This window comes from Furipterus horrens, unplaced genomic scaffold (genome assembly GCF_987537825.1).
Source record: "Furipterus horrens unplaced genomic scaffold, mFurHor1.1.pri manual_scaffold_5, whole genome shotgun sequence".
Classification (NCBI taxonomy): Eukaryota; Metazoa; Chordata; class Mammalia; order Chiroptera; family Furipteridae; genus Furipterus; species Furipterus horrens.
This window is the reverse complement of record NW_028327175.1, coordinates 101,713,480-101,726,886: the sequence shown is the minus strand read 5'-3', so window position 1 is coordinate 101,726,886 and position 13,407 is coordinate 101,713,480. Positions and strand designations below refer to the sequence as shown.

Sequence of the window (13,407 nt, the reverse complement as noted above, 5' to 3'; positions counted from 1 at the left end):
CTTCCCCGGAGGCTGATTCAGTCTTGGGAGAGCCCCAAGAACTTGCATTTCCATTTGCTTTTGATGCAGACAGTCCTGAGCACACAGAGGAGTGCTGCTGTAAGACTTGAAAAGCTGATCTTGGGTTTCTGTGGCAAAGGCTCAGGTTGCACTGCCTGCGAGCTGACCCTCTGATGGAGGCATTTTGTTGCTGGGCTATGAGAACAGGCTTGAATCTCATTGTTGAGATTATTAAATATGAGATTATCCATTGGAGAGGGAAAGAGGGGGAGAGGGAGAAGAAGAAAAAAAAGATTATCCATGTATTTTTTGTGGATCATTGAACAACTTCCTTAACCTCTTTGAACCTCAGTTTCATCATGTCTGAAATGGGCATAAGTAGCAACTACTTTGTTTTATTATGAGGATTCAATGAACTGAACAAGAAAGGTCAAATAGCACAGAGCACTCAGTACATGATGAGTACTCAGTAAATGATAAATAATTTTCTCCTCCTCCTTCATTCTCCTTCTCTTTTCCTCCTAAATTATTTGTCCTGGTGTGACAGCCCCAAATTGTCTTAGAGTTTCTGGTTCTAATAGTATTGGAAGTTTGGGCCACTTTTTTTTTTTTTTTTTTGTCCAATAGGATCATCAGACTTACTATTTAATCCACTTGATTTCTTACAAACATAAATCCCTCTCCCTTTTTTCCTTTCTTTAGAGATTAGTAGGCCTACATCCTTATAGAAAGGGAAAAAAGGGGTGATTTTTGTGTTCAATTACAATGCATTTATATATATGATCAGTCTTAACTCATTTAAAATTAACAGGACGAAGGGTCATATCACAATTCTTTGGGCATTTTCACTGAGTATTTGGCTTAGATTGTTTATTCCTTTATGGTATAGTCCTTTTCATTTATTCTCAGCAGCAATGTGAGATTCTTAGGCACAGGAAGTATTGTGATGATTTTAAGGCTAAAACATTGTCTTGCTTTGGGGAAAGTAAAATGATGCTCTCTCTGTACAGGATAGACAAATGACCATGCTGGGAGCTAATTGCCTGTCCTGGGAAACAGAGGCCCATACCAGGAGGACATTAGATCCCTGAGTTCAGAAAACTTCTCCAAGGTTCTTTTACTGCTGTTAATTCCCAGGAATGTACCCCCTTCTCCATTCTTTCTCTGCTTCCTGCAAGAGATCAGTAGACTCCTAGTTATAGCACCTCAGGCATTTAGTATTGACAAAAATTTCTTATTGGTACTGTCAGTGTCCAGGGCTTCCTTTTTGCAAGTGATGGAAGTTTGTAAAATAACCATGGCCTTTGCAATGTACTGTTCATAATATTAAGTAGTTGTGGAGGCATAGTGAAAAGGTCAGGCCAGTTCCCATTTTCCATCCAGCAGCTTTATGACAAAGTCCTGTAAGTATCAGATGATGAAAGCTAGTAGTATCCATTAAGACAATCTTTTTTATTTTTATTTTTTGTGAAACATAAAGTCCTGTTAAGGTATCATAGCTTATTTCTTGTTAAAGTGGCTCCCAGCACAATAGTAATGAGACAGAATGCTGCCATTATGGTGTGCTGTTTTGTATTTTTTGTAATTGATGTTCTTCAGTCAGTAGTGACACATTGCTGGACTTGTAAGGATTCCCTTTATGTCTCAGTATTGGACAGGGATTAAAGCAATGAGAGTCTGCCAATATTTAATCACTTCTTTCTTAACTTTGGTCAGAGCTTCTCCACTTAATAACTAGGTTTAGACCTTATGATTTTCCCTTATGTCACTAAGCCAGATCATTACAATAATTTGTTTGGCCTACATGCCCTTAAAAGTTCTGTCAGCTGAAGTCAACACTATCAACTAAAAAGTAACTTTCAGTGTCTGCCTGTATGACTGGATAAAAAGAAAAAATATGGTTCCTGTCCTTTAAGGTCTTACACTCAAAGACTGATAAGGCTGATACTAATAGGTATTAAAAGCACGTAAACCATTTTGATGGTGAATTTTATGGCATGCGAATTAATATCTCAAGTCTTAAAAATGCATAGACTTTGAAACAAAAGGTTTCATAAATAACATTTTAGGGGTAAATAAAAATTGTGAAATAGTTATTGAAAATTAATAGTGGGAGGATTTGGTTAGAGGATTATTAAGGGGGAATTTCCTTGTTTCTAGGTCTAAATGTATTGACGAGAAGTGAATTATGAGACCCATTTGAAGGGAGAACAGAGAGGCTTTGGAAAAAGTACAATCTAGGCTTAAAACTGGCAAGAAATCTAGTAGATAAGAATGACATTATGAAATGAACAGTGAATTTGAGAGAAGAGGAAGATGAGCGATATTCATGGAAACTGATGAAGAAGCAAAGAAAAATAAGTCTGCAACATACATTTTCTTCTGGGTTGTGGTCCTTTGTAAGTGCTTGGTTGCTGTTCTGGCGCTCTGCATTGCCTAGAGCTTGTTGAATAGTCCATTGTTTGCCCACACAGGCTTGGCTTTGAACCCACTTCTGCTCTCAGAGATGTAGGTGAGGCATCGGTGTGGATGAGCGCCCTTCAAAGAAGGCTTGTGCTTTTTGGGTTGTTCCTTGGTGCCTTAGAACATTCCATCAGTGAACTGATGATGGGAGGTGGCCCATCAGCAGAGACCCCACATGGTTTGAGATTTCAGCTGTGTAATTTTTGAGTGGCAGCATTTATGGGGAAATTTAGGTCTGAGACACTGCCCCCTGCCCCCAGCCTCACCCCCCCCCCCCCCATGATTTGTGCTTGACTGGTGGTGCCGGACCTAAAACTTGATCTTGTTTTGTTTATTTTCCACTAAAACCTTGTGTTTGAAGAGGAACCAATTTCAAGTAATTACTAGGGATGGTGTCCAGTCATCTTTAAAAATAATCAACTGACATTCCATTGTCATATTATTAAAACTGTTGTTTCAGTCTTCTGGGAGAAGTAGAAGTCTCTAGACACAGTGAAATGTTTAATCACCACGTTTGTTACAGATTGTAAGTTTATATCATGAAAAGTCTGAAATAGGCATAATATTATTATTTTATTGTTGTGGTTGTTTTTAATTTTAAATTACCTAGGAATCTCAAACCGGTTACCCAGCTGTATGTCAGTGTGGATGCCAGCACCAAAGATAGCCTGAAGAAGATTGACCGCCCGCTCTTCAAGGACTTCTGGCAGCGATTTCTTGACAGTTTAAAAGCACTGGCAGCAAAAGTAAGAATTATGACATCTTTAAAAGAAAATAAAATGAAGTAGACGGGTTTTTTCCTTTTGTTTAAAAAACGTAAGAGTAAATTTAAATCTTTAATTTTTATTGTTTAATAAATATTGGTGAGTTCTTTTATTTAAGTTTGTAGCTCTCTGCCATATACATGATGTGTATATATATATATAGCCATTACAGTATGCTATTATTTTGCATTTTTAGTAATTGATGTCCTTAATATATTATATATTACTATATTGATGTTCTTCATGTATTTAGGGAGAGGGTAGCAGTTCAAACAACCCTAGAAGAGGTATCGGCATATTGTATATGTTTAACTATGAAGTTAATTTTCCTGAATTTCTAGAACCAAATTTCCTACCTGATAAGGAAGTCAACCTCAGAAAGTCCAAAATTAATGTCTTTTCCTGCATACATTTGGCCCTTCTTTTGTGTTCCTATTCTTTTAGACCTAAAGTAACTTACTGGTTCTTTTTTTCTGTTAACCTCACATCTCAGTAGTTGGTATTTCCTGTTAGTTCTACCTCTCTTCTCTTGTAGCCGGTTCCCCTTTCTTTGTTCCTGTTCTCTTTGGTTCTGTCCTTCAGTTCTTCACGCTGTACCCAAATCTGACTGAAAATGAGAATCAGTACAGGACCTTAAAAAATTATAATTTCCTATCTCTCCTTGGATTTGAAAATCTGCATTTTAAACAACCCAGGGGATGTAGCGTGCGGCTGGTTCCGGGAGGCACTGACTCAGCAAACCTACCTTTCTCTCCTTTGTCCAGGAATTCAGTTTGGCATTTCTAACCTCTGGCTCTCGTGTGCATTCCCAGAGTCACTGTTCACGCTCTTCCCCAGGAACATCGGACTACCCCGCACATGTTGCCATTTCAGCAAATGTGCCCAGCACTTTCTCTTGAGTCTTTTGGTGCCTCTTCAGAGCCTAGAATGTCCTTTCTTTCCATTTCTTGACTTGTAGGAATTCTATGCAACCTTCCAGGCTCAGCTTCATTACTACCTCTACCTTGAAGACTTTTCCAGTTGCAGTTAGCTGCCCCTTTCTCCCTTCCTAAGTTTTACATCTATAAAAACACTTTATTTCTTCTGTTTTATCCTAGTTTATTTCCCCAGCTGGATTCCTTACTCATGTCTGAGTTCCACATGATGTCTAGCATGGTGCATTTATGGTATTTGATAAATGTTCTTTTTAAGTGAATGAATTTGTAGAAACTCACCAGAGCTGATTAAATTTTTAAAAAATTTTATGCTGGAGAATTTAAATCAATGCCCTTTTAGCAGTTAATACCAACATTATATAAGGATGTAAAATAGGGATTACTTTGGTTTCTGATCTGTCGTAGGTTATTTATAAAGCTGGTAGGTTCAGTGCTTCTCGGGTTCCTAAAAACCCCTTTGTCTCTGGACTTCACCTTCAGCCATATTCTCTTCACTTGTCGCCGAGACAGCAAGTAGGAGATACATGGTATAAAACTTGGAATGGATTTAGATGGGAATAAACAGCGGGAGCAGGAAATATCAGGCACATCTGAGACTGTTTCCTGACTGCGTTCTGAGGCAGTGTGGAATGTGAGAAGTGGGCATCAGCAGAGTGGCTTAATAGCTTGCTTTGTCTCTTTTGGCCAAATTTACCACAAAGTGAATTCTTATCTTGAGGTTACGAGACTTGGCCTGTCCATTTCAACTGTAAGTACTTTGGGTTGATTTGCTGATAGTGATGCAGTAATTGAAAGCTCTGCAGTATTTTCTAATCTGTGAGCTTATTACATATAATATTAATTATCGTGTCCATGTAATTTGGGCTATTTAAACTATCTGCTGGCAGCCCTGTGTAGTTCAGTTAGTTAGAGCATTGTCCCATAACCCAAAAGGTTGGGGGTTTGATTCCCAGTCTGGGCACATACCTAGGTTATGGGTTCGATCCCCAGTCAGGGCACATATGGGAGGCAACCAATTGATATTTCTTTCTCACATTGGTATTTCTCTCTTTCTCTTCCATCCTCTTTCTCTAAAATCAATAAATATTTTAAAAAATTAAAAAACCCCTATCTGCCTGCAGAGTAGGGCAAGTACTTTTTAAACATTTTGTGGCAATTAGAGTTTATGTTTCTCATTCTTTAAACATTTTAAAAAGATTTTATTTATTTATTTTTAGAGAGAGGGGAAGGGAAAGAGAAAGAGATGTTTCTCATTCTTGTATTGTTCATGTTGTCATTTAAGGAAGACTTGTGGCAAGAAGTTGCTGTTTAAGTAAAAAGTTTTCTTGAAATTAACTCAAGCCATGTCATTTATTTATTTACTTATTAAGATTTTATTTATTTTTAGTGAGAGGAGACGAGAAGGGGAAAGAGAGGGAGAGAAACATTCATGTGTGGTTGCCTCTCGGAAGCCCCCAACGCAGGACCTGGCCTGTAACCCAGGCATATGCCCTGACTGGGAATTGAACTGGTTACCCTTTGGTTTGCAGGCTGGTGCTCAATCCACTGAGCCACACCAGACAGGGCTCTTTTTGAATATGTGAATATTTGATATTGATATATTTGAGTATCCTTTAACACTCAAAAATAATACGTGTATGCTGTAACTATATTAGATGTGGTCAAACATACTACTAATATAATTTGATATCATTTGAGTATTTAAATAAGAACTTTTAAATAAAAGTGCTATTTCAGATATTTTAAATAAACATCTATACTGTTAAGTTACTTGTTTAGTTTTTTATCACACTTGAGCAAGGAGTCATTTAATGATGGAATTTCTTGAACTTTAGAAACAAAGAATTTTAATTTGTTTCAAGAGTTTCAGCTTATTTGCGAGCTAATGTACCCTAAAGTAGAAGAACGTAGCATATTTTGTTTTTTACTCTTGGAAAATATGTTTATTTTTCCAGATTTTTATCCTTTGTCAAAATGTTTCTTTTTAAATAAGAGGTAAGAAATATATTGATACTTGAGTATGTGGGGCTAAAAAGCAATTGCTTCTAGATAACAACAGAAAAAATGTGTTAACTTCAATTTCCTTCCATGGCAGCTATTTGTCATTACAGTTCTGTTTTTAAAGAAGAGAAATCCATCTTATACAAGACAACACTGCCTACCTTTGGCAATAGACTTTTATCAGCAGTGTAACTAGATGTGTTTCTGTTGGCACATTATTATGCCAAATTGAAGATCTAGTAGGACATTGAAGTAATTAATCCTTTTGCATGTAAGCAATAACATTGATATTCTTGAAACTTCATTTTTAAAAATAAAAAAGACAGAAATAATTCCCTGAATTATACAATCTTGGTTATCAAAATTGAACATTAGCCGTCTTTCTACAGATGTGAGGCATGCTCTGACCTGACGTTATTGGAGTAACTGCCATTGTTAAGAAGGGCTTATTGTACATTAACAAGACAGCTCTGTATCTAATGTTTAAATAGACCAATGTATCTGTGTAGCCCACATTTTCACGTTAAGAAACAAACATTTACTATTAGACCTTCTTATCTCTGATTATAAAAATATTTAATGTTGATTGTAGAAACTTTGAGGAAGTAGAGAGAAATATAAAGGAGCAAGAAAAGAAATTACCTATAATTCAAGGATCTTGAGACAACCACTGTTAACATTTTGAAGTACTTCTATTTAATCTTTTGGGGTGGGGGGTGTTAGGGACTGCATTTTTAGATATGATTCAACTTTATATGCTTTCTACTTTTGTTAATGTTGGGTCATAAGCATAGTTCTATGCCATTAAAATTTCTCTGTGACCTTCATGTTGTAGACAGCTTAGTCTTTCATCTTACTCAGTATGAGATAATATATATATATATATATATATTAATATATATATATATATATATATATATATATATATATATATTATGACCCTGGTTCCTGACACAGCAGCTAAGACCCTTGTAAATTCCTAAGTGATAAGAGCAGTAGGACCATCCTTTGTTTCAATGCAATGGCTCTGAGTGGGCTCCTATGTGGCTCTTGGATGGAGACTGGTCACCAGAAAGACCAAGCCAAAATTAGAAGTTTGATATTTTCAGCCCCCCCCCCACTTCTTTAGAGAGGGGAGAGTGGCTGGAAATTAAGTTAATGATCAATCATGCCCTCATGGTGAAGCCTCCATAAAACTCCCAAAGGTATGGGGGTCACGGAGTTTCTGGGTTGCTGAACATAGGGAGATGCTGGGAGAGTGGCAGCTTGGATTGGGCATGGAAGCTCTTCAGTCCTTCCCACATACCTTGCCCTACACATCGTGTCCATCTGTATATTAATCTGTATCTTTAGCATATTTTTCTTATAATAAACTGGTAGATAATAAGTAAATTGTTTTCCTGAGTTCTGTGAAGCACCCTAGCAAATTAGTTGAAGCCAAGGTGGGGATTTTGAGAACCACTGATTTATAGCTGATCAGCTTCTGCACAGGTGACAGCCTGGACTTGCGATTGGTCTCTAGAGTGGGGTGGGGCAGTCTTGTGGATCAGCTGAATTGTAGGGGTCCATTGGTTGTCACATAATTGCTTGGTGTGGGAGAAGCTCCCACATATCTGGGCGAAGAAGTGCTGTGAATGTGATAGCAGTGAGAGAGTAAAGGAGAAACAGGAGAAAGAGTGAGTTTTTTCCTACTTACTGGCTTCACAGAGTCCTCAGAGACCTAAGTTCCTATCTTTCTCCTGACATTCAACATACAACTTTCATTTTGAAGTTTACTTCCTAGTTCGGAATGTTTGCTGGAGCTCCAGCCATTGTGTTGGCATTCCAGCTTTCATTTTGAGGAGGCAGTACAAATGGGTACAAGAGGGCACATCTTCCTTCTAAGATGATTTTTGTAACTCTTCCATTTACCTCTGTTGGCCAGAACTTAGTCACATCCTGCTGAGGAAGGCTGGGAAATGTAATCTTTTTGCTGGGAGTACTGTTGTCACTACATAGTTCAGGCATTCTGCTTATAAGGAAGAAGGAAAGAATGGGTATTAAAAGTTGACTAGCAATCTACCATCAATGAACTAAGCATTAAATTCAAATGTTAGACAGGTAACAGCAAAATAAGCCTATTGGGAAGAAGGAACTAATCAAGATAAATGAAGAAATCAATGAATTGGGAGGGGGAACCCAGATATGGAACATATAGAAGGTTATTGATGCTCATTACCAAAGTGATCTCAGTGGTCTGGTGGAGATAGAAGGCAGATTGCAATAATGTGTGTAAGAAGGACAAAGAACAAATGGTGCCTTGGGAGGGAGCTGAGACAGAGGCCTTTGGGGTTGGTTTGAGGGGTGTTATTAGTTGCTTGATTTGAAGTGGAGGAGGTCTGAACATGAATGTGTAAGTAGAAGGAAGATGCAAGAGAGATTTGATTCTGGAGTAATGGTTTCACCATTGCCTTGGGATTCTTTAGTTATTCTGATGTGTGTGTTATTAAAACAAATGATATTCTTTACACTCATTTAACAGTGTTTTTAGTAAGATTAAAAAAAATAGATTGATAGTCCTGGACACCAAGTTGGAACTCCAGTCACTTAACAAGGCTTATTTGAGAGATGGAGCTGTTTTCCTAGTGCGCATGCAGCACACATTTTCATCTGGCGGGGGGTTGGGGAGGGACAGTCCAAGGGACCCAGGTGGTTTGAACAGACATTTTAAAAAATAACCATCACTTTCAATTTTTAGTGTTGTTTACTTTGAAATTTCAAATAGCATTAAATGGAAATTTTTGTTTATCAGAAGTGCTTTGGGGTTAAAAATGATTGAGACCAACTTCCACAAATGGATATGAAGGAAGTCTTCGGTCCCAGTCGCTAAAGCTTTTTGCCTGCCACTTCATAGATTTCATCCTCTTTAATTTCTTCCAAATGGGATCATTCAAGGCCATTCATCTTGAGACTTATTTAAAAATTTTTAGCTTAGGTATTGCCATTTTGGAGATTAGAATTGAACTTTTTAATGAGAATCATTGTGTTTGATTGATGAAAAGAGTTTGGAAGAAAGGGAAATTAAAAAGAATGGTCAGAAGCTAATTTCTTTTGCTTATTGAAACCAGAAAGAAGGAAGCACTTTCTCAAATTGACATTTGAAGACCCTTATTAGTGCATTAGGGGAATGAGATTGTGGAAACTATGAGTCCTATGTGATTTATGGCAACATGAAGTTAACTTGCTCATCTGATGGGCCCATAGAAGTTAGTATATGTGGCAAACGTTCATTTGCCACCGTCACAGGAGTGTAAGAATCATGCCATTAGCTCGTTCATAGTCTGAGATACTGGATTGAAGTAAGTACTGTTTATACTCAGTCATTTGCACTGTCACTTCATCCAGGCACATGGTGGGTGAAAGGCGTTTTACCTTTGACAAGTTAGAAATGTTGAAAATCATGTAAATAGAATTTGAGTAACCTTTGAAGTTTATTAGCTTTATCTCCACAACTTTTAGGTTTTTTTTCTTCTAATCAGATATCTTCTAGATTTGGAGGTTGTTAAAATAAAACATCCTCCCACAAAACAACAAGAACAACAACAACAAAAAAAACCCTCTGTCTGTATTAAAAATCTGAAGAGGATGTATCAGTCACCTTCCTCCTAACTCGTGAAATGCACCTCAAGATGGGAGACCCTGAGTTCAGTAACTGAAGGAAGCCTTCATTTTATATAACTATAAAGAACATTTTTAATTTTTCCTGTTCCTGGCTTATGATGGAAAATTATTATATCTTGATTTTATGTATTTTGAACATATCTGGTAGACGCTGAAGACACTGGAGAATGATGCTTCAGCTGTAGGTCCGTTTGTATATTTCGAGCCCAGTTCAAGTGCATCTTCCCTGTTTTTCCCAGGGGAAAGGCAGTGGTTATTTTTGGACTCCTGGGTGTCGGTTTCTAGGGGTAGTAGGTTGTAGGGACTGAAGACAGGGTGGGAGGAAGCCTGAAGTCCACATTATTTTCCAGAACTTAACTCCTAATAAGCTCTACGACAGAAGCAGATTAGTACAGTCCACAAAACCACCTCCTGCTCATCTTTTTAGATGGTCCATTTATTGAAGTTGCACTTTCAATACAGTGGTTTCTTTACCAGAAGTAAAGATTATATTCTAAAAATCCATGTAGTAGAAAAAGTCAAATTTGAAAAATTTAGCACTTAAAGAAAATTTAGATTGAAGTTGGGAATTATGGTGAATCTGTGAAAGTCCTTCTAAACAAAAGGACAGAGAAAATCATATTGAGTACAGAGAATATTAATAACCTCTTACAAATCTTTAATTAGTAACAGGTACTGTTCCTTGCTTGCAATAACATTTTCACACTCACCTACAGTAATTACATGATAATTGCAAATTTGTTTTGTTCTGTGTTTGTGCATAGTAAATAAAGCCTTTGCTTTGTATTTTTTCCTATCTGACCCATGACTAAATTGTTGACTTTTAGGTTCCACTGTGGTTCAAGAAACCCAGAGAAACTGATGCTTGAAATTAAAAGCCTGGGGAAAAACTTCCCTATAGTTATCATATTTTAAAATGTACTCCTTAACACAAAGAGTCTGCTACCTGTAGTTTCCCCTTTGGAATCTTTACTCCAGATCATACCAGAATTTAGAGGAATTAGTATTTCCTGCATTTTTAACTCCTGGGTTTGCTCCATCCTTTAAATTTTTACTCATGACTATAATCCCAAAACCTTCACAGCTCTTTATTTTCTATCCTTTTTTTCTCATTAATACCGAGGCATCTCTTTTTTCTAACATCTCCAAAGGCAGTGATTCAAGATCCCTGTATGTTCAGAGTTAAGGAAAATATATACAAGTGGTAGAATTTTACAAATGGGAAACTGGTGATTAAGAAGGGATTAGTGTGTCCAGTGGCAGAATCTGAAAGCAGTTATTTCCCAGGAGGAATAGTAGAGACTGCTGTGGGGTTGGGAGACTACAGCCCTTGGCTCAAATCTGGTTTGCACCTGTTTTTATAATAAAGTTTTGCTGGAACACAGCTATGCTTCGTTCACATATTGTCTGTGGCCGCTTTGCCGCTAGTCTGGCGGAGTGGAGACCATTTCGGTCTCAAAGTCTGAAACATTTACCATCTAGCTCTTCACAGAAAAAGTTTGCAAATGGTGGCTTAGACTCACCATTAGAACGTTTGGAAACTACTGGGGCTTTGCTTGTTAACTGATGTATCTGTAGCTACTCCCTAGTTGACCCTCTTGGACTCAGTACTGCTTAACCTTACTTGCCACCACTTTCTACTTGGTTTCTCAGAATATTTCACTCATCTAATTTTTGTTCTTCTCCTCCTCCTTCAAGCTTTTTCGTCCACCCTCTCAGTGGAGGTGTTTCCCAGGCTTTAGTCCTCAGGTTTCATTCTTGGCTTTATGATATTGCTTGAGCACATTCTTCTTTCCCCTTCCTCTGCCCCTAGCTCTGCCCTGTTTCCCCTCCTGGACTCTGTTTCCTGTTTTCTAACTACGTGTGCTTCCTAGATACACTCACCAGTTGTTTTACTGGCACCTTGAAGTCTAAATGAGAGACACTTGATAACAAGCGAGGGCTCACTGCCCAAAGTACATAGCAGCCAAACTATGGCCTCGGTTTCTGAGAAGAGGAAAAGCTTTTATTGTGAAGTCCACAGGCTTGGAGAGAGGAGGCAGGACTCAAACTGTCTCCCCCACGTGGGTTTAGAGTACATTTAAAGGAAGAAGCAGGGAAGTTACTGTACATTCTCTAGAGTTAAGTTATTTCAGCATAGTGAGGGCTTAGGGGATCATGGTGTTTCATGTGTCACGTGTGTGAATTTGGGGGGTGGTGTGTAGTATGTAGTCCAGGGTGGATTTCCACCCGGTGACATTGAAATGTTATTCTGAGATGAATTATTTCTCTAGTGCACATGTCTGACTGTCCCACTGCCTGATTTGTGGCCTTGTCCTGTTATCTCTGAGAAACAACTAGTGTCTCCTTGAGGACAAGGCCAGTTCAGACTGGTGCTGTGGTTCCACTCAACTGTCTTCTCAGGCCTGCACCCTCCTATCCTTGCTCTCCTTACCACTGCTATTTTCCAGACACTTCATCAGAAGAATTCATTTTTACTTTTAATTAACACTTTTCATAGTTGCTAGATGATGTTTGTCTTCTGTTTCTTGGGTTCTTCCCTAATTATCAAAGCAGTACATGCTGCGTGTATGTTCTTTTAATCTTATGTGTGTATTTGTATGTATGTAATTATGTATATATATTTTTACAAGTATCAAAGTATGGGTTGTTTTCTAATCTGTCATTTTAAGAAAAGAATTATTTTGTCAAATGTATTTTCATATGAAGTACAGAAGTATAAAACCAAAACTTCCCTGTTTGAGCCCCTATCCCTTCTCTCCTTAAATGTCACTTCCCAGAAAGATGAATCTCTATTTACTTTAGGAGTTATCTTCATTGACATGTTTAGTTTATGTAAACCGTACTTGAATTTAAAAAAAATAAATTTGATTCACTTTACATATGGCATAGGCAAAAGTAGGTTTATAGTTGTTTATATGGCAATAATACAATCATTAATAACTATAAGAATAAACTGTTATGCAGGCTCACAACTGTAGACCTACTTATGCCTGTACTGTACAGGATGCTGTTTTTGTTTGTCAGTATATTGTGTACCTTTTTTCTGTTTGAAAACAAACAATTTTACCTCCTTCCTTGAAGTAGCTGCACCTTATTTTGTGGATATCTCCTCACTTATTTAACCATTTCCTGATTGATAGTTATTTCCATGTGTTTATTATAAACAGTCAAGCATGTTTTTTTTTACTTTATTTTATTTTTTTCAGTATTTTTTATTGATTATGTTGTTAAAGTAATCGCAATTGTACAGTCTGGTCTGGTGCTGGTAGCACTCCCCAGGTGTCCCTCCCGACTTTTTTAACACATGTGACTGCACTTTCCACCAGCCCGCTGCTGCCACTGCTGCTGCTGCCACCACCTCTCTGCCCAGGCTCCGGCCCTCCTACCTGTCTGGATGAGTATTTCTTCTTTATATCTTTGTTTGCTGGACTTCCATACAGCTCGATTTTCTGGAACTTCTGGTTGTCTCTAGTTCTGAGGTAGTTTTATTCCTTCTTAGTTGTGGAGGGAGATGCAGCGTGTCTGTCTAGTCCTCCATCTTGACCGAAGTCCTGTTTTAGGTTTATAGAAAAACTGCAAAG

At 37.8% G+C, this 13,407-nt stretch overlaps 1 protein-coding gene across 1 annotated transcript in view; it reads left to right on the top strand.

Annotated features, from left to right (window-relative positions):
- Nucleotides 1-13,407, top strand: part of LOC150009148 (S-adenosyl-L-methionine-dependent tRNA 4-demethylwyosine synthase TYW1) — a 162,292-nt gene that overhangs the window by 97,687 nt on the left and 51,198 nt on the right. Inside the window, exon 13 of the mRNA XM_090276914.1 lies at nucleotides 3,074-3,209. Coding sequence (XP_090133040.1) covers nucleotides 3,074-3,209 — 136 coding nt within the window. The remainder of the gene's footprint in view (nucleotides 1-3,073; nucleotides 3,210-13,407) is intronic.